This window comes from Leuresthes tenuis, unplaced genomic scaffold (genome assembly GCF_036924035.1).
Source record: "Leuresthes tenuis unplaced genomic scaffold, fLeuTen1.0.hap1 SCAF_3, whole genome shotgun sequence".
NCBI lineage: Eukaryota > Metazoa > Chordata > Actinopteri > Atheriniformes > Atherinopsidae > Leuresthes > Leuresthes tenuis.
Genome location: NW_027325357.1, coordinates 4,612,365 through 4,634,914, shown reverse-complemented (window position 1 = coordinate 4,634,914; position 22,550 = coordinate 4,612,365). Strand labels below are relative to the sequence as shown.

The window sequence follows — 22,550 nt, the reverse complement described above, 5'->3', positions numbered from 1 at the left end:
TTTTATAACCTTCAAACTGAGAGCAACCTGACTGCTGTCTGCCACACACATGATCACATGATCTCAATTAAATGAATCATCAAAGTCTTCTTTTTTTATTTGAGCTCCACCATGTGGTTGCTTTTGAAGATTGGAATAAAATGTGTTGGTAAACTGTGTTTAAAATCTTCATCAGAAGTAAAAAACAAACGCATGGCTTATCAAAAATCCTATTTGGAAAGCTTTCCAGGAAGTCCTTTAACTGTTTAAATATTAATGTTTAAATATCTTTAGACACAGCTGATGTATGAGCTTGAGTTTCATTCACCTCCACGGTTGAAGGCAGCAAACAGACATTGTGTCTTTGCTTTTGGTTGTTATTCCAGGTGAACAACATAGATGACCGCGGCATCGTGCATGGACGCTGGGGAAGCAACTACGAGGGTGGGCACTTGCCCACACACTGGAGCGGCAGCTATGCCATCCTCAGACGCTGGTATGACTCCAACTGCCAGTCAGTCAAATATGGACAGTGCTGGGTGTTCGCCGGTGTCATATGTTCAGGTAACGCCTGACTCTGCAGCTCCTCCACTCATCTTTAATACTTGAATTTCCCTGAAGAAGTCATCCTAAGGGATAAATAAAGTCTAACTCTAACAGCATCTTCTATCAAGATAGCTACCTGTTCTCGGATAGTTATACAAATATTTAATTTTGCTGTCAAAATCTTATTACTAACGAATAATGGACACTGTGATGATAAAATATCTGTCGTCTTGCAATCAAGACACATAGTTAGAGTTAAACGTTTGTTGCCATGCAACCAAGCTGAGTGACACCCGTCAAAACTATTCTAATTTGCGAAATGCATCAATTTTAGTAATTGTAAAGTGAAACAGTGATGTGAAAGAATACATTAATGCAGGCGAAATACAAATAAAGCTGCTCTCATTCACATCTTTTCTTTTATCAGACATCTAAATGCGTCTTAACTCTGAACTGAAACTCAGTCCATTAGGTCTTTTTTTCCTGACTGTCGCTCTGCTCTAATAAAATGCTGATTTTAAAATCGTCATTTAAAAAAATGTCCATTAGAGTAACTTAAAGACAAAGCCTGCACAGTTTAATTCAGCTGTACTTACATGTGCAATGAACCTCCACAGAGAAAGTTAGAAGCAGCAGTCCACAGTGTTCGGTTAGTGACTCGATTCCTGTCCTGTGCACATATCCTGGGAAAAGGACGGTGGTCCAGTTAAATAACCGTGTCGAGCTAACCCTAGCTGGACATTTAACTGTACGTTCACATTGGTTCGGATGGAAATGCTCTTGAAGTCCACTGAACAAAACTGCACACATCAGAATTTCATCTGCAGAGAACACTAATGGAGAAAAGTTGTGTTCAGCTCATGGAAAAGGTGAATCTGAGACACCTTATATTTAGCTGGTGATGGACCCACATCCTGATATGAGCAGTTTAGCAGAAAGGAAATAAAACGTGATAACCAAAGACAAACAGATTTCAGATGTGACGACAGATGTGCAAATAGGAAAGAAAACAAACTGCTGAGCAGTAGCTGAGCGAAGCTGCTAGATAATGGAAACAGACAAGAATTTCACTTATTATTTGGGTTCCAGTGCTGCGCCTGCTGGGAATCCCCTGCCGTGTGATCTCCAACTTCCAATCCGCTCACGACACCGACGAGAATCTGGCCATCGACTCTTACTACAACGAAGAGGGACTAACAGAGATAGACTCCTCGGACAGCATCTGGTGAGACATTAAAGCTAGAGAGTTTGTCTGCTGTCCAATTTCTATGCCATCAATTTTTCTTTTTATTCCCTCATCATTTATTCATCAAACGTTTATGACTGCGACTTCCACCAAGGGAGTGATCTCTTTCCAGTTTGCTTATGAACAAACAATTGATTTGTCATGTTGTTTAATTTAATTTCCTCCTAATTTGATCGCATCCTTTTTTTTCTGCAGTAATTCTCAGGCTCGACTAACACTAGAAATTTTTGCTCTGTGGCTATTTCTACTGTGAGCCCTGTACATGCACAGCCACACACGTAGATTTGTTGTCATGTTTAAGAGGCCACAAAGATGTGGTGCACGGCCGGACACCAAAGTTGTGAACTGAGGTATTTCAGCCCCTGGGGATTCCCGGGCAGTTTCACTTAACAAAGGTTGGTGTGAGCCAGAGACACAAAGTTTTAAAGTTCACAAAGCTCTTTAGTGACCCTTTCCATTCAGAGGATTCAGCGGATTCTGATAACAAAACTCGACTCAATCAGTAAAAACTAAACAACTCAAGATTAAATAATAACAATAAAACATATAATCTCAGTGTTTATCTTTAATCTGGTGTAAATCTCAAAGATATTAGCAGCTTTTAGGAAAGTGATATCCGGTGATTAACAGAAAAACTCAATCATCTCGAGTTTTTTCGACATATTTCTCACTTTGTCAGCGTCCTAATATTTATAGGCCTGATCGACTTTTCAGTTCTTATGAACTTTGGCTTCATAAAGTGGCCCAAAGTTGTGTGTTGGATCTGGTTTTCCTAAGGCTTGATTTTCACACTCACCTGGCATTCTTTGGGTGTGGTGCATTGGTCACTTGGTGACATTTCTTTTGGTGTGTTCACGAGATCACCACACCCAAAAAATGTGGGGATCTAGGAATGCAAACTCATCGAAGAATGTCGTTCAACGGTAAATATACAAAAAAAAGCCTGAGAAGATTAACATTTCAGGTATTTCAAACATTGTATTTTCTGTTTTACTGAGCTTAACATATGCAGGGTGTTTGCTGTAGAAATCAAAGCAATTTCTTATCCTTTTTCTTCTTTATTATGAGCAAGTTCACCTTCTGTTTTTCTCACACACAAGCATACATCCAGGTGCTGTGACGTACATGTTTATTCTAACTGCTTCTCAGTGTAAAACCAGTCGGAAAGAGGGTGAAATCAGCTTATGAGGGTGCTGTGCACAATGACATTAGGGCTTTTTTCTTGATCGAGTGTTTTAAATGAGGTAGGAGGTTGGACGATGTTTTTTTAACACAGTTGTACTTAGAAAAGGGTATAACTTAAAATCCGTCCTGAGGGAGTTTGCAGAAGTATTGTTCTTAAATTGAAAGTTTGAGTGCTGTCAGATGTTTGTTATTTTCAAACCTGGGATGATCCGGAATTAGAAATATAATCTGTGATCTACAGTGAGCAGATGAAGGTTCTCTGGTGCTGCAGAACCCTCTGGTCTTTCTGCTCCGGTGCTCCTTCAGAATCTGAATGCTGTGTTGTGTCTTAAGGAACTTCCACGTCTGGGTGGAGGGATGGATGAAGCGACCAGACCTGGCAGGAGACGGCAAATATGACGGCTGGCAGGTTCTGGATCCGACACCACAGGAGACGAGTGATGGTACTGACTCGTTCTTCTCTTGTCTCCATAAATTTGAACTGAGATACATTTATTTAATTCTCTGATGACGCTGTTTCCTGCTCCTTCTGTTCAAAGTTCATATGACATCCAGTACAAAAGCTTTGAATTAAAGAGGATTTTAATGATTTGTTTTGTGTCCATTGACCTGCAGGTGTGTACCGCTGTGGTCCAGCCTCGGTCTCAGCCATCTTCAACGGGGATACCCATCTCAAATACGACGTCCCGTTTGTCTTTGCCGAAGTTAATGCTGATCAGAGTTTCTGGCTGGTCAGTGAGCAGAGCTACAGCTTCACTTAAATCCCTTTTTGTCAATAATGAGACCTTTAGTGTGAAAAGATAGATTCTTTATTTTTGTTTGTGTGTCCTGTCAGGTCAAAACTGACGGTTCAAAGGTGAAAGTATATTCTGACACCTCGTCAGTCGGACAGAACATGTCAACCAAGTCTGTCGGCTCCAATAAGAGGCTGGACGTCACAAACACCTACAAGCACAGAGAAGGTGAGCTCACCTGACGCAGATGCAAAAACGTGTGCTGTTCACACTGTACAGCCATTAAAGTCAGAAATCCTTTCATGAAGTTTAAAGATTAGCACACTGATGTGCGACCAAAATGGTGACTTTGTGTCATCACATCTCATCAAGTTAATCGTCCCAACAGGAACAGAGAAGGAGAGGGCTGCTTTCAAATACGCCCTGGAGAGGATCGAGAATGGTCCACCCACAGCACCACCACAACTGTTCATGCGATTTGAAGAGGTGGGTGACAGAAGCCTGTCAGTTTTGTCTCAGTGTAAGAGTTTGTTGTCTGATTTCTTTGAAGCAGAAAATGGAAATCCTCACAGCCTTGAGGAAGCTTGGAGAGAAGCTCACTCCAGAGGATGAGAGTTTTCTTACTGAAAATGCTACAGCCACTCTGAGCCAGTTTGAAAAAGTGACTGCAAATCTTGGGTCTGAAGATAAAATCTTGGCTTTAGAAAGCTCTGGTGTGAAACCCAAAGTGTAGCTCGTCTACAGAATGTTAATTTTAAGTTTTAAGTCATTTTAAGATCCAGCTTTGAGCAGGCCACGCTTATTCAAGATGTTCAGCACAAATAGCTTCTAATTTCTCTAGTTTGAGTTCAGATGAGAATATTTGTTGCCCCCCCCCCCCCCCCCCCCCCCCCCCCCACATTTACTCAGAATAGGCCACTTTACAGCCTTTGCATGCTGTAAAGCCTCAGAATACGACGTGTTTCTCTCATAAATTCCCCCTGTGTGTACTGGAAGATCTGTTGTATGATTTCTTTTTTTATACAACATTATTCCTGCTTTAGATCATATGTAAACTTAGAAGTTTGAGGGTTAAAGATGCTCCCAGTGTAACATATTACAGGCTTGTGGTCATAGTTGAACTGGTAAATATAAAGTAAAATCTTAGACATATTTTGAAAAATACCAACTCTTTCATATCAGTTGTTAGATTAAACCAGGACACTGCTAATCAAATTGCATAATAATCAACAGAATAAACTCAATGTGTCTTGTTATATCTTGATTGATGTTCATTCCCACCATTTCTCTAAAGAAAGATACTTGATCAATCCAAATCCAAAGATGCAAAACTGGCTTTTTTTGCAGGTGTCCGAGCCGGTGAACGGTGAGGATGTGAAGCTAAAGTTGGTGCTGAGCAGTGACAGCGGCGAGCCCAGGCTGCTGTCGGTCAACATCAGCGTCCAGGCAATGAGATACAACGGCTCGCCAGCCGGGAACATCCAGAATGAGGTGACGGAGCAGAAGCTGCAGCCTGGAAAAGGTGATTCCTCTTTGGGACACAAATGCTGCTGCTGAAGCAGATCTGTCTGATGTAGATATCTCATAGTGTTGGTTGCTGAGATCTGAAGCTTTCTGCATGTTTAGACGTTGAAGTCTCAGTCTCTTCTGTTTTGTCCTCCAGATCTGTCCATCCCTATCGTGGTCCCGTTCTCCAAGTACCATAAATACATGATGCAGAGTGAGAGCATGAACATTTCAGCCGTGGTCACAGACAAACAGTCCCCAGATAATGTATACCTGGCTGATGATCTCGTTGTGTTGAAGGACCCACCGATCTCAGTCACTGTTAGTACAAAAACATGCTATCTCTCCTTGTCTGTATGTTTGTCTCTAAAACCTTCTGTCACCCAGCTGTGTGTAAAGAAAACCTGCCACATTAAAACATCAAAATTAGATTTAAGTAGAGTCCACAGCCAACAAACCCTTTCTCATGCAAAACATATGGGATGAGGACACAACAAAACTCTCTGTATTCCCTCTGATGATTTACCCTGAGATCAGGCTCATCGGACATATTATTTGTTTTTAGTTCTGTTCACTTTGCACATATGAAATAATGTCACGTGAGAAAGAAAGTTCACCTCATTGCAGTTCTCAGGTTTTACTCATCAGATTATTTACTCATCATACATTACCAGGTCTTAAAATTGGGCATATATGAAAAAAAAGCCTCAAATTTATAAGAACACGACATATTACACAGTTTCTTTATGAATTTTACAAAAACCTGAGACAAAATTCAGAAGTCCATGGCTTGGACCTTGGAATAGGAGTCCATTGACTCTAGAATACTTTGGTATCCAGAGGAGTTCATGGTGGACTCAATGACTGCAAGGTGCCCAGGTCCTGTGGCTGCAGAACAAGCCCAGATCATCAGCCCTCCACCACCGTGCTTGACAGCTGGTATGAGGTGTTTGTGCTGATATGCTGTGTTTGGTTTCCTCCAAACGTGCTGCTGTGCATTATGACCAAACATCTCCACTTTGGTCTGGTCTGTCCAAAGGACATTGTTCCAGAAGTCTTGTGCTTTGTTCAGATGCAGCTTTGCAAACCTAAGCTGTGCTGCCATGTTCTTTTTAGAGAGAAGAGGCTTTCTCCTGCAGCCCTTCCAAACAGGCCATCCTTGTTCAGTCTTTTTCTAACTGTGCTGTCATGAACTTTAACCTTTAACATGCTAACTGAGGCCTGTGGAGTCTGAGATGTAGCTCTGGGCTTTTTCACCTTGGGGTGAACTTGCTGGGACGTCCACTCCTGGGAAGATTGACAGCTGTCTTGAATGTTTTCCACTTATGAATAATCTTTCTCTCCAGATAGTTTGGAAATGGCCTTATAACCCTTCCCAGATTGATGGGCAGCAACAATTGCTTCTCTAAGATCATTGCTGATGTCTTTCCTCCTTGGCATTGTGTTAACACACACCTGAATGCTGCAGAGCAGCAAAATGAGAAAACTTCTGATTTTATGGAGCTGCTCACACTTACAGATGATAAATGAATCAGTGCTTTGATCAGCAGCTGCCACTTACCTTCCTATGGAAGCTGTACGGGTTGTTCACTCTTCATCTTGGCCTCAGTGTCATGTGTTTTTGTTAATATGAGATTGTATTTAGATCATTTTTAGACCTGATGAGGTAATTATGGTATATATCAGTATAACACTTTTATGGTGACATTGGAGCTGTGGCTTCTTGTTTTTTTTTTTTGCAAGTTGCAGCAAAAATCCATTTACAGAAGTTTTGTAGACTAATTGTGCTAAAAATGTTTGTTTTCCAGGTTTCTGGTCCGGGCAGATTGTACAGTGAGATGAGTGCTGAAGTGATTTTCATGAATCCGGTCAATGAAACACTGAAGGATTGCACTCTGACCGTCTCTGGAAGTGGCCTTTTTGTCGGGGAAACTACTTACAAGTAAGTTCAATCTAACTGCATTAAACAATGCTGTTGGATGCTGTTTAACTTTGTTTTTATGTAAGAAAAGAAGTAAAAGCTGTAAAAATTACAAAACACATGTAGCTAAACGGATTATTTCTTTTGCTTTGTGTCATTCTCAGCCTTCCAAATCTGCCGCCAAGCCACAGGTTTCACGTCAAGTTCTTCTTTGTTCCCTACAAGAGCGGGCAGAAGACTCTCATGATCGACTTTGACTGCTCCTCCTTCAGAGACATTAAAGACAGCTTTGCAGTCACTGTCAGACCATAGATTCTTATACGTTTTTGCTTAGAAACAAGATGTTTGAGGCATAATTTCAGTTTTTCTATGTGCTGAAGATTTCACTGCTTTCACACAGTTTGAGATAAAACTTGACTTTTTTTTATTCTGATCTCAGTCATAGATTTAAAAGAATAAAAACTGGTGGATACAGGATGTATGAAGGCAGCCACATGTAAATCTAAGTGATGTGAATTTTAGCATAAACAATGCTGTTTTTCTGCACTTGATTAGTATTTCTGCTGCTGTCTGTGCTGCTTTTATGACGTGTTTTATGTAAATGACCAACTACTAGTGTTCAATAAAAACTTGAAACAAACACGTTCCCTTTAAATGATGATTTGCTCTTCATAACCTGTCAAATAGAAGACTCAGTCCTGCCGCTGAAGTCTTTTTTAAGCTCATATTTGGGATTCAACATGGGGTGATTGATGCACACCCAGCGGAAAAGGTGACCTGTGTCAGTATTTATGCTTGGACAACATGTGTCTGCGTCAGTTTGTGGTGGGTTTTCTGATGCTGCTTGAAACAATTACAGCTGAAAATAAAAAGAGGGAAGATATCAGAGGAGACAATGCATTTGAGCTTTTGAGATTTTGCAGCTGGAGCTTTTAAAATGAGAAAATATCTACAGGCAGAGTACTGCCTGTGGTGCCATTTCAGTCATGGTATTTGCTAAATGCTGACTTTAAAGTGAACTGATTCTTCAACACTTGCACAAACTTCACCCACAATGGTGAAACTGCAGACAGGCGGAGATGTAAACCCATTCAATGAATCCAACATCGTGACAAAATCAAAAGTAAAAGTTAAAGAAATGTTATGACTTTCTGATGATGAGCAAACCTGATTCGATTACAGTCTGTTACATTTTAGGAAATCTCTAATGTTTCCTGTCCTGATCCCCCTTTTGAGAGCGTTCGAAGGTAATTTATTGCCTTCCCAGCCTTTACAGCGTCTGCATGTACAGCTACTCAAAATATATGCAACTCTATAAGGAACAAAACCATGTTAGAAATGGTTTAGCTGGCTTTCACTGACAGTGTTTGGAATAAAATGCTTTTTAGATTTAATTAAACCTACACAGCCTTGACTCTCCAGGCTGGAAGTGCAGACATAAACGTAAAGCCTATTCAATTAGTGCAATTTCATGATGTAAATCAGAAGCGAAAGAGCAAAGAATGACATAACAAAATCATGATCAGCACAACCATTTGAAACAAAAACAAGCAGTGCCACAGTGTCAGTGCTGTAACAAATTCAGGAAAAAAGTAAAAGTCAGACACAAAACGGGGTTTTATTTCTGATTTCATGAAAGATTTGCCTCTAAACACCGTTTACTTTCTGTACTTTAAAATAGAAACTGATCAACTGCGTCGCTCCCTCTGATGAGGCGTTCAATGCTCTGGATGAAGTGGTACAAACGAGCATTATATCAAGGATATCAAGCTTCTCTGAATTACAGCTCAGGAAACAAACACCTGATAATCGATTGATTAAAACATTAAAACATTAGTAATTTTAGCTACTTTTTGAGTTCATTTGTGGGTGAACCTTGTTTCTAGTTGATTATTGACAACTGCTCCAGGGTTACACATTTTGAAAACCCTTTTAATGGTACTTATTTCATGTTTGTGATTAAAGTAGTGAAAGTAGTTCACTCATCTCCATTGTATTGTACGTTAAGCTATTTCTTTCCCATTGTGTCTCAGTGGGAGATATTTTACTTTCTGTTCGTCTGCATCTATTTTGAAGTTAACTTCTAGAAATGACTGAATACAGATTAAGATTTAACATATAAAACACAACTAGATTACAAGCTATGTTGGTGGTTTAACTATAAACAGTAGGCTACATAAAATGATTAAAATGTGACTCCTGCAAGCTTGTTACAACATGAAAATACTGTAAAAATATAATATTCTATAATATAACAATGTGTAGTTATTTCTGCTGTACAGGCTAATGAGTTTTCATTTAATTTGCAATTTACAGACACAGTTGGGAAGCATGCAGATGGGTTTGAGGTATTTATGCATGATGATACTGGATAAAGTGTTTGATCCAGTGAAGGTGCTGGCATTTCTGAGCAAACTGCTGTAGAAGTGAAACCAAAACCTTTCAAAAATGAGTTGCAGTGCTGGAAAAGGCGCTGTTGGCATTCCTATTCAACTTTTGAAAGATAGATAAACGTGATCTAGGGATTCTTGTGCAGTCTAAACATCCAGTTTGTCATCAAACTAAGTCTCTGTTTTAAATTCAAAATCTATATGTACGTGGCAGAAAAAAAGTCTTTGAAACTTTCAAGAAGATGAGCTGCATTTTAGTTAATTATTCACATAATGGCCTTTTAGTGTAATATCATCACCTGGGGTAGAAAGTAATCAAGCTTTAGGAATTAAAGTGAGAGTAAATAGGTCATAGAGGTACTCCCGTATCTAAAACTCTAGCCGCTACAACACTTACATGCTGCCGATACTGAGATTCAAGATTCACAACCTTTACTTGTCCCCGAAGGGCAATTGATTCTGCTGCAGTAGCAATAAAAACAACAACAACTACTGGTGCGTCAGTATCAATAATCTAACAAGGTTACACCAGTCACTGCCCAGATAACAGACACATTTGTGCCTAATCTGGGTTACTTTAGGGTTGATGGATCAGACATTGCACCAGGAAGAGTTACATGGGCCAGAAGGGGCAAAAAAAGTCATGAGCTGATATGTTCTATGAGCCACACGTGGCCCAAATATCATAAACTGGCTCTAACGTGGGTTATAGCCTGTAAGGCCAAAGCAAACTGCAGATGAGGGCCATGTTTCAATTACATTTTTACTGCTAACAGATCTTTGCTTTGTTAAAGGAGGATTGTTCATCCAGGGATTCTACTTATAACACAGTTATCACGGGCTCTCCATCCCCTCTGATAGTTAGGTTTATGTTTATGCATTTAGCAGATGCTTTTATCCAAAGCGACTTACAAATGAGAATATAACATTACAGCTAACATCAAAGCTAACAATAAGCTACGTAGAAGGAAACCACTAGTCAGGCTCTGTCAGAGGTGACAGTGTAAAAATAGAGTGCAGGCATAGAGGGAAGTACTGAGAGAAAGTGCAGTAGAGGGGGTAGGGAAGTACAGGGTAAGTGTTAGGATAGGAGATGCTCTCTGAAGAGCTGGGTCTTCGAGATTTTCTTGAAGATAGAGTTTACACACAGTTTGCACACACAGCCAAAAGATATACAGTTCTATTTTATTTCTCCTTCTGGTCAGCTAGAATAATTGTGTAGCTTGGCTTTCAGTATAAAGCCCAGAGTAGAAACTCCCCGGGTGGATGTGCAGTTGGGGTCTTGGTAAACTGAGCAACATCCTGAAACGTTACTTTTACGCTGCTCAGCAAAATACACAAAAGTAGAAGTTAATCAATAACAAAATGGTGCCACTATTGACTGAATGACGCGAATTAGGATCTGTAATGTCAGAATTTAGGCAAATGTTAGCTGATAACACCTCTGTAAGTAGTAAAGGAGGATAGCGTCTTATCCTTTTGTCAAGGAACTGTTTTTTGCTGTTTCATTGATGGGAAAACCGCCAGAGGGCGCAATGCTAGTCTAAAACCCTACACTCTCTATAGTTCATGAATGCAGCTTCAAAACGAAGCGAAACCGATACATACAGTAACACCCCCCCGACCCCTTCCACCCACCGTCCTATAAGCAAACTGAGAAGTTACCAGAGCCAACCGGCATGTTCTTTACCTCCCTCCTTATATAAAGCCGCGTGTCTCTGAACCACCAGGACAGCAACACTAGTGCTCAGGGGAATGTTAGTGTTAACAGCGTTCACAGGTACGGACAGCTGCAGGTGCCGGTAGTCGCGCAGTCGTTTCGACCGTTTGTGCTGTGAAGAAAGGCGGACTTCTTCGCTGACTTTCCGTCAGACCAAGCAGCCGGTAAGAGATGCTAACATTAGCACAGCTAGGTTAGCAGTGGCTATAAAAAGACACCATTCGCGTCTTACTTGAATTAGCATAACAGACCGAGCTAGCTAACTTAGCAAGTAGCCAGGTGGAAAAAAGTATAAATAAGACTAGTTTAAAAATAATAGAACCTGGGAAACATTGTCCAAATGTGCTTATATTTTAAAGTAAACTCCCAACAAACTGTCATTAGAATAATATCCTTTAGCAGTTATCATCACCAGACCCGGAAAATACTGGCTAAGCTAACGCGTAATGTAACGTATAATTTGCTCTCCAATTAGCTAGTTCTTAAAATAAACTTATGGGGAATTACATTATATCACATAAATAACTACCTTTTGATTATTAACTATTCTGACGCTTGTTACTTAAACTAATGCGTATGTGAAACTGAAACTGGGCTGTAAGTCAACCAACATATTTACAGTTTATATTTAAATATATATGTAGCTCAAAACAGACCAGACCGAATGATAAGTAAAAGCAAGATATTTTAAAAGGACTCCATCTAATATCCAACCATCCGCTCACGGATTTTGATCTTCCTAATTTGTGCACAGGAAGCCTGTATGGTTTATAACAAACATGTAATGACAGTGAACGCAACATTTCGAACAACTGTGCACATATTTTCACACCTGTCGTATGCATCTGTACTCTTTAGACATATGTTGCTGTGACGCATTTACGTGTTTTGTTAACTGTTTGACAAATCATTACCTTTATGTGACGTTGGAAAATAATTACCCGGTAGATTTATTGCGTTAGCTCGACCAAAAACAGACTTTTAAAATGTAGAAATGTTAATCCAGCTGCAGTTGTACCACACTGAGCTTCCCAAAACTCAAAAACACTCCCACATAATGATTCAAATATAGTAAGCAACTTTAAAATGATCATCTCAAAGGGCCCTGGGTACTCCATACATGCTTCAGAGTTCTATCTTTTTTTGTAAAAACTGTAAAGTGTAAGTTTATAGCAATATAGCTTCTTTTGTGAGACGATTAAACGTGTCAGAAACTGAAAATCAGCCCATACATGTTGCTTAAAGCATTTCCAGACGGTCGCTCTGCTCTATTAAAATCCTGCTTTCATGACTATTATTACACAACATCCGTGCAGTGAATCCAGCTGTGCTTACATGTACGATGATGCCGTAAACGGCTTGATAATGTTCTCATACAGTTCAGTGTGGTGGTGTCGAACATGCGATGCCTAATAACTCGTTCCCGGGCATGAATACAGTTAGGTGGCCATGTTGGGTATCTGACAATGAACTGCACGTGTTGTGCCCTTTCTAAAAGTCAGATTACCGTGAACAGCCTTGCACAAATGAGACCCAGGGAGCCAGTGAATGGCGCACTGTACACTGCAGTCCTGTGTTTTGACTCATTTTGTAATGTCAGTGCCTTCTACAGACCGACTGCTACGTTCCTTAATTACATATACATTAGTCCCCGCATACAAAAGACAGCCTTGGTCCCGACGGTATCCTCTGGAATTTATTCAAACTTAACATAGTGTGACATCAAGAGTCCCCATCTCATCTTAAAATGATAAAACTCAGTAGCATAATCAGTTTATATGGAACGCTTTTGCTCTCAGAGCAAACAATAAGCTCAATAACATCCATCTTCTATACCGACAGTCCGCTAATCGGGTAGCAGGCGAAAGGCGGGGTCACCCTGGACAGGTTGCCAGTCCATCACAGGGCCACATAGAGACAAACGAGACAAACAACCATGCACGCTCACACTCACTCCTAAGGACAATTTGGAGTCACCAATTAACCTGAGCATGTTTTTAGATGGTGGGAGGAAGCTGGAGTACCCAGAGAGAACCCACGCATACACAGGGAGAACATGCAAACTCCACACAGAAAGGCCCCTGGCAGGGATCGAACCTGGAACCCTCTTGCTGTGAGGTGACGGTGCTAACCACCACACCACCCGCTCAATAACATAAATCAGTTATTTTTTTATGAGAGCTGAAACTACATTATAGTGACTTTTACCTTTGCTGTAGTTTTGTCGTCACCACAGTTGGTGAAAACCTGTTAAGTCTGATATATGATAATCATAATAAGAGCAGATGGATCCAAAATATCTGACTCTGGGAACAGTGGCGGGGATGCACAATTATAAGATGTTCTGCAGATGGCAGGGAAGCTATAATCCACCCAGATTACTGGTAGCTGTCCTGCTGATAGCTGGTTACAGCAGCTCCTCATACAGATGGCAGTGATAAGCTGTCATCAGTTCTACAGAAGGACACTGAATCAGTCATGAACAGGGCTGCTGATCACCGTCTCATTTTGTGACACAGATGTTGTACAGATGCCTCAGTTAACAGAGAAGTCAAATTTAATGCGTTGAGATGGAAAAAGATCCTCCTGAAGCCTCAACCCCTGACAGTAAATCCATCCTTTTCTGTCATTATGGATTAAATATGCAAACAGTCGTTGTAAATAATGAGCAGCATCGGTTCATATTCAGGGAATGATGTGTCTTAGCCTGAAGAGGATGATGGATGACACGCTGTACGTCACATGCTGCTGTAGATAAACCATCCAGCACACAGACGCCAGCTTGTCTTTACAGTTTCCTCTGGTAAATAACAGAATCCATTTAATACTATAAACAGCTGACTAGACGTACTTTTTCTCCACAGATTCATCTTTTCCAGTAAAAAACGAAGACATGCCTAATAAGCAGAAAGCAAAGCCCTGGACGGAGTTGAAACAAGCCGGAAATGAGCGTTTCAAGACGGGCCAGTATGGAGAGGCCACTGGTCTTTACAGCCAGGCCATCAAGGAGCTGGAGAAGTCCAGTAAGTGTTATTTAAAGGGGACCTGAGGACAAAGTGGAGCGACAGTCTACGCAGTCGCTTCTAGTGCAAAAATAAGTACAATAAAACAAGTTGTAGTAATAAAAAAAGAGTAATGACGAAGTACCAAAAGTAACAGAAGCAGAAAGACTTTTTCTGTTGCACAGAATGATGAAATTTCACAGCTTTGTTAAAGGGAGCCAGTCCTTTCAGTGTTCATTGATTGTTGCCCTGGGATACGTCCTGTTTACCTTTCAGGTAAAAAGAACCCTGAGGATTTGGGCATTTTGTACTCAAACCGTGCAGCCAGCTACCTGAAAGATGGCAACTGTGCAGAGTGTGTGAAGGACTGTGATATGTAAGTGTTTGATAATGCTGCTTTGTTTCCCTGCCAGTTTACAGCCTCTGTAGCTTGTCCAGTTGTTTAAAAACCTGCCTTTTTGTAGACAAACTGTGAGCCTGATACGTGGTGTTGACAGATTGTCTCTCTTGCAACCTGTGAATGTTTCTTCTCAGGTCTCTGGAGTTGTTCCCGTTCAATGTGAAGTCTCTGCTTCGTCGTGCTGCTGCTCTCGAAGCTCTCGAGCGTTACAGACAGGCTTACATAGACTACAAAACCGCTCTACAGATTGACTGCAACATCGCAGCTGCTCACGATGGCACCAACAGGTGTGTAAGCTGGTCGAGTCATTCAGGGATCGCTCTGATATGTTAACGTATGGTCAGGTGTTTTAGCGAAGGCTTCTCTTCTGGTTTACTTTCTTTCTTCCAAAGAAAAACTACAGATTGTGTATCTCTGTCTTGCTTAAGAACACATTCCAGTGGTTGTTTCCAGCTCACATTGTCCTTGTAACGGTTTCTCAGGATGACGAAGGCTCTCACAGATGCAGACGGTCCATCATGGAGAGAAAAGCTTCCTCCCATCCCCTCTGTCCCTCTGTCTGTGAGGGAGAAACTCGCCCAAAATGCTGCGGCCAAGGCTTCGCAGCAGCAGAAAGCTGCACCGCAGCAGCAGAAAGCTGCGCCGCAGCAGCAGCAGAAACCTGCACCGCAGCAGCAGCCGAAACCTGCGCCGCAGCAGCAGCCGAAACCTGCCCCGCAGCAGCAGAACGGCATCAAAAAGACAAACAAACCCGGTACAGATTTTACTTTTTCTGCAAAGAATTGCACCAAGAACATGTTGAGATTTTCTAAAACGATTAAACTCGTGTCAGCAAGTTAAATCCAAAGAGCCGCTGCTGCTTTTTATGTTAAAAGTCTGAATCCTGATGATTTTGATCCTGTTTTTTCCATCTGAATCTTCTCAATAAAACTGCTTCTTCTGTGCAAATGACAACGGGACAAAAATCTGCTGTTTAAGGTTTAAATCTTTTTATTTTGCCTGTTTCCCTCCATCACATCCTCCTCATCAGCTCCCAGTGATAAAGAGGTAAAGAAAGCCCAGGCTCTTAAAGAAGAAGGCAACGCTCTGGTGAAGAAAGGAGAGCATAAGAAGGCCATAGAGAAGTACAGCCAGAGCCTCAAACACAACCCCAGCGAGGTGACCACCTACACCAACCGGTGAGCCACGTCCTTTTAGTGCAGCTCGGATCTGCTGCTGTAGTCAGTCAGAATGGTCTGCTTTAGGAAATGAAACTACCGTTTCCTGCCAGAACACGACGGTGAAGCGTAGCGCCGCTCTGCATCAGGTCGGTTAACTTGGTGACCAAACCTGCCCTTTTTGATTGTTTCTGAATCATCAGAAGTTTCTTTTTAGGCCTCGAGTGAAGCTGGGTGCTTCACGGATTGTTAAAAATGTATGTGGACATTCTGTAGACCTGAAACGGCGCAGTGATCGTCACAGTCTGTTACGGCGTGAGATAACCTGCTCTCCCCGTCAACCCAGTGTAAATCACAGCTTCTCCGCCTATTCAAGGTTTTATCAACTGCAGCATCTTGTTGGACAAACTGCACCTTTAGTTGTAGCGGGACTCTTGAACAGGCCCACGGCGTAAGGAAAGCTGACGGCGCTGCTGCGCACGTGAACATGCATCTTTTTTACAGATGCATTTATTAAATCGGTGCCCGTTGGTTAATGTCTGATCATGACGAGGGTTTTTCAGTCTCTTTGTGTTGTCTGATCACAGCAACATTTGTAAATGAGATCCCAGTTCATTTATATTAAGATGCAGTCTGTGAATCTGACAAATCTTCAACGATACCATCGAATTCAAGTCTATTACAGCCCAGGTCATTGGAACACAAAATAATTTATTAGAGCAGAGTCTAATTCATCCAAAACCAATTAGAAAAGAAGAAAAAGTTCAGATTCAAACAGTGGTGGAGGGCCGACAGTTCGCTGTATTATTAGGATGAATATTCATAGAAAATAGATCCAATATGCATCTTTATCAGCATTCTGGCTGCAAGAATACAGAAATACCATTTTGGTCACATCAGCGGTCAAGTGTTAAATTGGGCCATGAAAGCACAGCAAATGTGGACGTAAACAGACTAAAGTTGATGTTTTTATGAACATGACTGTGCGACGGTTCCTTTTTCTGTTCATGCAAACGAATCAAAGTTAAAACGTGCGTTATTTTAGCTTTCAGACCCCCTGCAGCGGTCAAATCTGGAGCTTTAAGAGAAGTAGGTGAACGGACCTGATTAAACCCGTGTTTCTCTTCAGAATATGATCCTGGTCTCCGGATGAACCGAGCAGGAAGTCAAATTTTAAAAGTGAAACAGGGAAAAGGGGCTTTAGCAGGAGTGTTTAGGTCCACAGTGGAAGGGTCTCAGTGTGAATGTGTGTGGTGGATAAAATAAGTGAGTAAAATGTGGTCTGATCTGAACAAACACCAGCTTAGAGTGAGGGACAAACCGTTAACAGAACGTTTGGTTGTGGTTAACTGTGATCAGGGCGCTGTGCTACCTGTCGGTGAAGCAGTACAGAGACGCCATCAGAGACTGTGACGAGGCTCTGATGATGGACGGCGGCAACGTCAAGGCTCTCTACAGGAGGGCTCAGGCCCACAAGGAGCTCAAGGTAAGCAGCCGGATCCGTTTCCCGAGCTTTTCAGGCTGAATGAGGACACGACTGCAGATGTTCACAGATGTTCACAGATCTCACACCGTTGTGTCCATACAGTGCACCTCTGACTGTTTGAGTTCTAAAAATGGCACAATTATAACCAATAGACTGTAGATTGTTCAGTACAATGATCACTTCTTTGGTCCGAAGTGACGTTTCACTGGAGTCTGAACACAGCCTGATTCACAAGAAAGACCAGAAAATGTTGTTTTTTAAGCAACAGTAGAGACGTTTGTGTGCTTCTGAGTAATTCTTTAAAGTACACCCACTTATTTTTCTGCACATGCTCAGGCCTAAAACTCACCTTTGGTTTCCGCCGTTATGCTCGACGATCTCACTCTGAGATTTGTTGCTACGTCCCACGACTCCAGGGGAAGCTACAGATGTGACTGTGGTTCAGAAGTGGTCGTGACCGGCTTTGAGAACTAAGAATTTCAAACTTATTAGTTCCTTCTCCAGGGATGCAGATACAATGTGGGGCTCAGTTACAACCTTCCTCACTGAGGAAAGAGGCGCTTTCTGTATTTCTTGCACCGTCATCAGACAGACGAACCTAAAAACCATGTCATGAAAACAGCTCATTTGGATGAAGGGATGAGACTTTGGAAAGATGGTTAAAATGTATCCAGTCGTATACTTCAGTTAGTCCCCGACAGGCTGGTTTGGGTTCTGTTTCCCAGAAGTTTTCAAATATAAGCAGAAACTCCCCACCGACTGTTTTCGATCTAAAGACTCTTATTCAGACTCTCGGGATGGAACGTGGTCTTCAGTAGATGGTTATCAGTTGTAGGTCAGTAACCTGTGACAGGTGTGAGACCTGCTGCATGTCTCGGCTCAATCTTCTGCTTTTTAACTCCTCGTTCCTGTCGCAGGACATCAAAACCTGCGTGGCCGACCTGAACAGGCTGCTGAAAGTGGAAGCAAAGAACACGGCCGCCCTGAAGATGCTGGAGGAAGTGCAGAAGAAGTGAGAAACGCAGCGGCGGGAATCTGTTGAAGCGCTCGCCAAAACCAGCGATGTTCTTGTGTGAGTGGAAGTGGCCGAGCAGTGACACGATTCAACCCGCTCCGAGGCCTGAACGAAGGCTGCGTTTACCACAAGCTGCTTCACACCGAGCGTGAGCTCGGTCCCAAGATGCTTCTGGAAAACGCAGCTCCGGGGAAACTGTCAGGAGGGAAGTTACCGTTTTCAGCCTCAAATGTTTGCATAAAAGTTAGTCTGTTTCTTTCAGTATTTAAAGTTATTTATGTGATCTGAAATCATTGGGAATAAACCTTTATTATCATCATCTGAAGTGAAGTTCAGTCACACGCCAAGCCTCCCGCTGAGGTCCACCCGCTGCTACCGGGCCAGTGATGGCATCTTTATTTTTATGATTATTCTTGGCAATAAAGTTGGTCCAGGTGGTGAGATCTGATGGAGAAAAGTTGGAGAAGGGAGAAAGAGAGACTCGGAGGATTAGAATTAGTGTGTAACAATAACCGACGTCTGGTGGTCAACAAAAATGACCCAAAACGGAACACGTCGACACCCTCTGAGCTCCAGAACCTTCATCTGAGCCGGGTTCAGGCTTTATCTCCAGATCTGAATGAGGAAAAGCACTGAAGACCGTCTGTAAACCGTTTTATGCTAAAAGATGTTATTTTCAGTCCAAAGTGTCACCGTAAGAGCTTCTTAAGTGGCTCGTTTTTATGTTCCAACACTGATCCAGTGTGAGACATTTCTCCGGCCGAGTCATGTGACCACTTTCATCTGTGGTGATAATAAAGGTCTATTCCGCGTTTCACGTACAACTTAACAGCCATTTTCACACGTTTTGCACTCAGTTTGATTATTTATCTTATGAAATATAAATTGTGGATTTTTTTGTGGACATCTATGAATATGTTTGGCTTAACTCGGCATGTTAGACGCAGCAGGAGGTGGAGCTTATCTTCACGCCTGCCTCCCATCAAACAAAGGCCGTTTCCTGCCTCTCTGGGATCACTTTGTTTCCTCCGTCTGAAACGTATTCCTCCTTATCTATGACACTCTCTCTTTCGGATCTTTTTTTCCGATTATTCCGCTGTTGTAGAACAAATATGACGTAACTGAACCTGCAGCAGCTTCTCCATCTTGCCTGAAGTGCCTGCCGTCGTCCTTCACCCGCTGCTCCGGATAAGTGTCTGCAAAGTAACTTGGGACACGCGGTTCATGTTTATTCAGGGAAGGTTTGTACGAAACACATCTGCGCTCCTCATAGACTGTATAGAAGAGGAGGCAGCCGCTCAGGCCTGATCTGTACCAAACGATGGGCTCACAGCACCCAGTTCTGGGGAAAATTTACGTAGTTTACACGGAAACTTTAGGGACTCTATGCGAGACCATCTCGGCCCGAGAAAGTCATGGAATTAATTTTTGTCTGTAATGAAATCTGTAATGTATGCCAGTGATCTAATCCAATTGATCTATCCACGTTTTCAGATATACGTGCACGAACCTGAGTTTGTGTTGCTTGTTGTAACGCAGAGGTGTGCTCCAGCTCAGAGACATTTAAATTAGACCCAGTGTTTCGTCTTTGTCATTATATATATATCATGTATGCAGTATTCTGAGAAGACATCAGAATACAGAGAATAAAGACTGCGGTTAAGTGTTCAATCAGTAAACTAAAGAGCACTTCCCTTGGTGTTCGTGAAGGGGTTGGAAATGATCAGTTGCTCGTTTCTTGTAAAAACATGTTGAATTCGGCTGTTGAAGCCAGCGCTTCCAGGCCAATGGATGGGATTTTAAGGCTTTGCTTTGAACAGCGACTAACTCCATCTTTTATACAGTCTGCGAGGTCCGTTCATGTCTGCAGCCCCACACTGTTGATCAATAAGATGCTTTCTTTTGTTGGTTTTTGTCATTTTAACTGCAAATAAAAGTTGAGAAAATGTCACCCGGAATGTCTTCTTCTGTTAAAGCTGGAACATGAACAGATTCACTCTGAACTCAAATAAAGACCTTTTTTTGTGAGTTTAATGTCAAAACTGATGATTATTTTATAGTGGAAGATGTACCAGACTGCCATGGTGCCGAGCAGTTGCCAGGCAACCAGCGGTGGCTCCAGGAAGTTTCTGTGTGTGAAAAAGGTCCAGAACATTTCCCCAGTTAAATGAGGAGATGTAAACAGTTGCTGCTCTGGTTTAGTTTCTATTAGATGAACAAGACACTGAAAAAGAAACCTGAAGACGTAAAAACCTTCAAAGCATCTTTCACACACGAAAGATGCAGGATTTGAGAGTTTCTTCCGCCTTGTAGCCCACATTAAACAGCGTTTTGACAGGTTTATTTGAATAATTCAAGTTCTTCCTCCTCCGCTGCAGACGGAGGTCAGACTCTGATCGAAAGTGCAACCAAGATGAGTGATGTTAGTGTTGGCCGCTCCAACTCGGACAGACGGACGGCAGGTCGTCCTTCCTCTGGACTGCGGCTCCGAGCTGACATCTGGTGTCGGGTTTCACCCTGAACAGTAAAAGCAAACGGCTGCTGTGGACGCCCCGATTCAAACAGAAAAAGGAGCTCAAATTGGTTTTAACCACTGAACGGAATGTAAAAGAAAATCCAGCATGTTTGCCACAAAACTCCCAAACATGCAGAAAATTATAATCCAAACGCAGCTACTGCAGCTCTGAGCACACACACCACACCCTGAATTACGACAACGAAGCGGTGAGTCAGCCATCTCACACACACACCTTTGAACCTCTCCCTTATGACTGTGCATGCCATAAAACAATCAGACAGCGTGAAGGTTGACTCATCCGTCAGGCCCGATGGGAGCTGAAAACGTGTTGAAACAACTGAATATCTGAGGAACAGAACCTCCCGAGTCTGACAGATTAATGGATCCACATTCAAACTGCAGTCCTGTGCGCCTCCGCTCAGCTTGTTGGGGTCATTAAACGTCTCCAGTGACCTGTTCACACATCAGATGTGGCGGGAAACAAACGGGACGTCAGCAGCAGGTCTGTTAAAGGCACCAAATTACATCCAGTTACCGTAAAACGTTGGATCACTCAACGGTGTGGTGTTGATACACGTCGGTTTCACTGCAGAAACCGCACTGACGGACCTGGGATACACACCTGATGAAAGGAAAAGTGACGATCTGTGCAGGTGTGAACGCACTCAGGACGGATTAAAACTTCATGTGACCTTCGGCCGCATTCATCCACATCCCATCATCAGCCTGAACACATCACCAGGACGCGTTCAGGGACCCCCTACCCCCAGGAGACAATTAGTCCGATTCTGATCGTCTGTGAGCGACATTTTGGCCGGGAAAATATCACTGCAATTATCACTGGATAACAGGCGTATTTACAGGTTTACGCTCTCACTGCTGTTGGGCTTAATGGTTACCGGTGTGGTTAGCATCAATTAAATCAGAAGAATCTCAGCTTCAAACAATACGACCAACCGCAAACATGGCCCAAGATACCCCCCCCCCAAACTCTTCCAGTGCCCTTTAAAATAATTCTGTATGAAGTGAGTCATTCAGCTCCAGTGAACAAAACGACCTTCAGGTCCGTCCCGTAATGAAACTCCAGCTTTAAAAAGCCTCATTTCCTGCTCTTTCTGCTCCTCTCGCTGTCACATAAAAACTCAGCTCAGAGTCAACTTCTTCCTAAAGGTGACGTAGTTCGTTCAGTTTGAACACTGAAACGTCGGCGATGACACGGCGGATGCGGCAGTTGTGCTGGTTAATAGACAGATGTGATGCTTTGGGTCACCTGATCAGTTTCAAACACGCTTTCGTGGGCAGTGGAAACGTAATTATCGAGTATCGAGATGAACTTTAAGAATAATTTTCTCAAAAAGCAACAAAGACATTCAGACTCGTTCCTGTCGGTCGCCTGTAAAAACCAAAGAAGAAGAATTTGCATCTCGTTGGATTTGAATGAAACCACTTTGAAAACATAACTGCAGCCTTTCCGTTATCTTGAATTTTTGCATATTAGTCCTAAGTGTCATGGTCCCAGCTGGGTTTTGTGAGCACACCCAGTTCTCTAAACTCTCCCAGTCTACATCCCACGTGCACGCGGCTCCACGGAGCGCCACAAAGTCAGAAAACAGGCCAGTGGTGGTAATAAACAGAGCAGGGCTGATTCGGAACTGATAAAACCTTTATTTCACTTTAAATTGTCTTTTACATTTTGTCCTGTTTATAACATGTAAGGTGAAACTAGAGTTGGAATTTTTTAAAAG

The 22,550-nt window shown here is 42.2% G+C and overlaps 2 protein-coding genes across 3 annotated transcripts in view; both read left to right on the top strand.

The window, feature by feature from the left end:
- LOC140302946 (protein-glutamine gamma-glutamyltransferase E-like) overlaps nt 1-22,550 on the top strand; it is a 302,930-nt gene that overhangs the window by 23,062 nt on the left and 257,318 nt on the right. For both annotated transcript variants that reach the window (XM_072381490.1, XM_072381489.1), the window contains exons 6-15: nt 366-543; nt 1,615-1,750; nt 3,290-3,399; nt 3,572-3,687; nt 3,792-3,918; nt 4,079-4,176; nt 5,038-5,212; nt 5,354-5,517; nt 7,005-7,138; nt 7,282-7,488. In XM_072381490.1, the coding sequence (XP_072237591.1) occupies nt 366-543; nt 1,615-1,750; nt 3,290-3,399; nt 3,572-3,687; nt 3,792-3,918; nt 4,079-4,176; nt 5,038-5,212; nt 5,354-5,517; nt 7,005-7,138; nt 7,282-7,429 (1,386 nt within the window). In that variant the 3' untranslated portion in view covers nt 7,430-7,488. The remainder of the gene's footprint in view (nt 1-365; nt 544-1,614; nt 1,751-3,289; nt 3,400-3,571; nt 3,688-3,791; nt 3,919-4,078; nt 4,177-5,037; nt 5,213-5,353; nt 5,518-7,004; nt 7,139-7,281; nt 7,489-22,550) is intronic.
- Nucleotides 11,140-19,186, top strand: tomm34 (translocase of outer mitochondrial membrane 34). Its single transcript, XM_072381474.1, has 8 exons — nt 11,140-11,391; nt 14,092-14,250; nt 14,506-14,605; nt 14,764-14,916; nt 15,112-15,383; nt 15,660-15,807; nt 17,146-17,272; nt 18,190-19,186. Exons 2-8 carry the CDS (start codon nt 14,121-14,123, stop codon nt 18,286-18,288), a joined length of 1,029 nt encoding a protein of 342 aa, XP_072237575.1. The 5' UTR covers nt 11,140-11,391; nt 14,092-14,120; the 3' UTR covers nt 18,289-19,186.

What these genes read in the sequence shown, in the direction of transcription:
- tomm34 (XM_072381474.1), top strand. Translation starts at nt 14,121, where the DNA reads ATGCCTAATAAGCAGAAAGCAAAGCCCTGGACGGAGTTGAAACAAGCC. An exon ending in CAAGGAGCTGGAGAAGTCCA is followed by an intron (nt 14,251 to 14,505) that starts GTAAGTGTTATT and finishes TTTACCTTTCAG; the next exon opens with GTAAAAAGAACCCTGAGGAT. An exon ending in AGGCCCACAAGGAGCTCAAG is followed by an intron (nt 17,273 to 18,189) that starts GTAAGCAGCCGG and finishes TTCCTGTCGCAG; the next exon opens with GACATCAAAACCTGCGTGGC.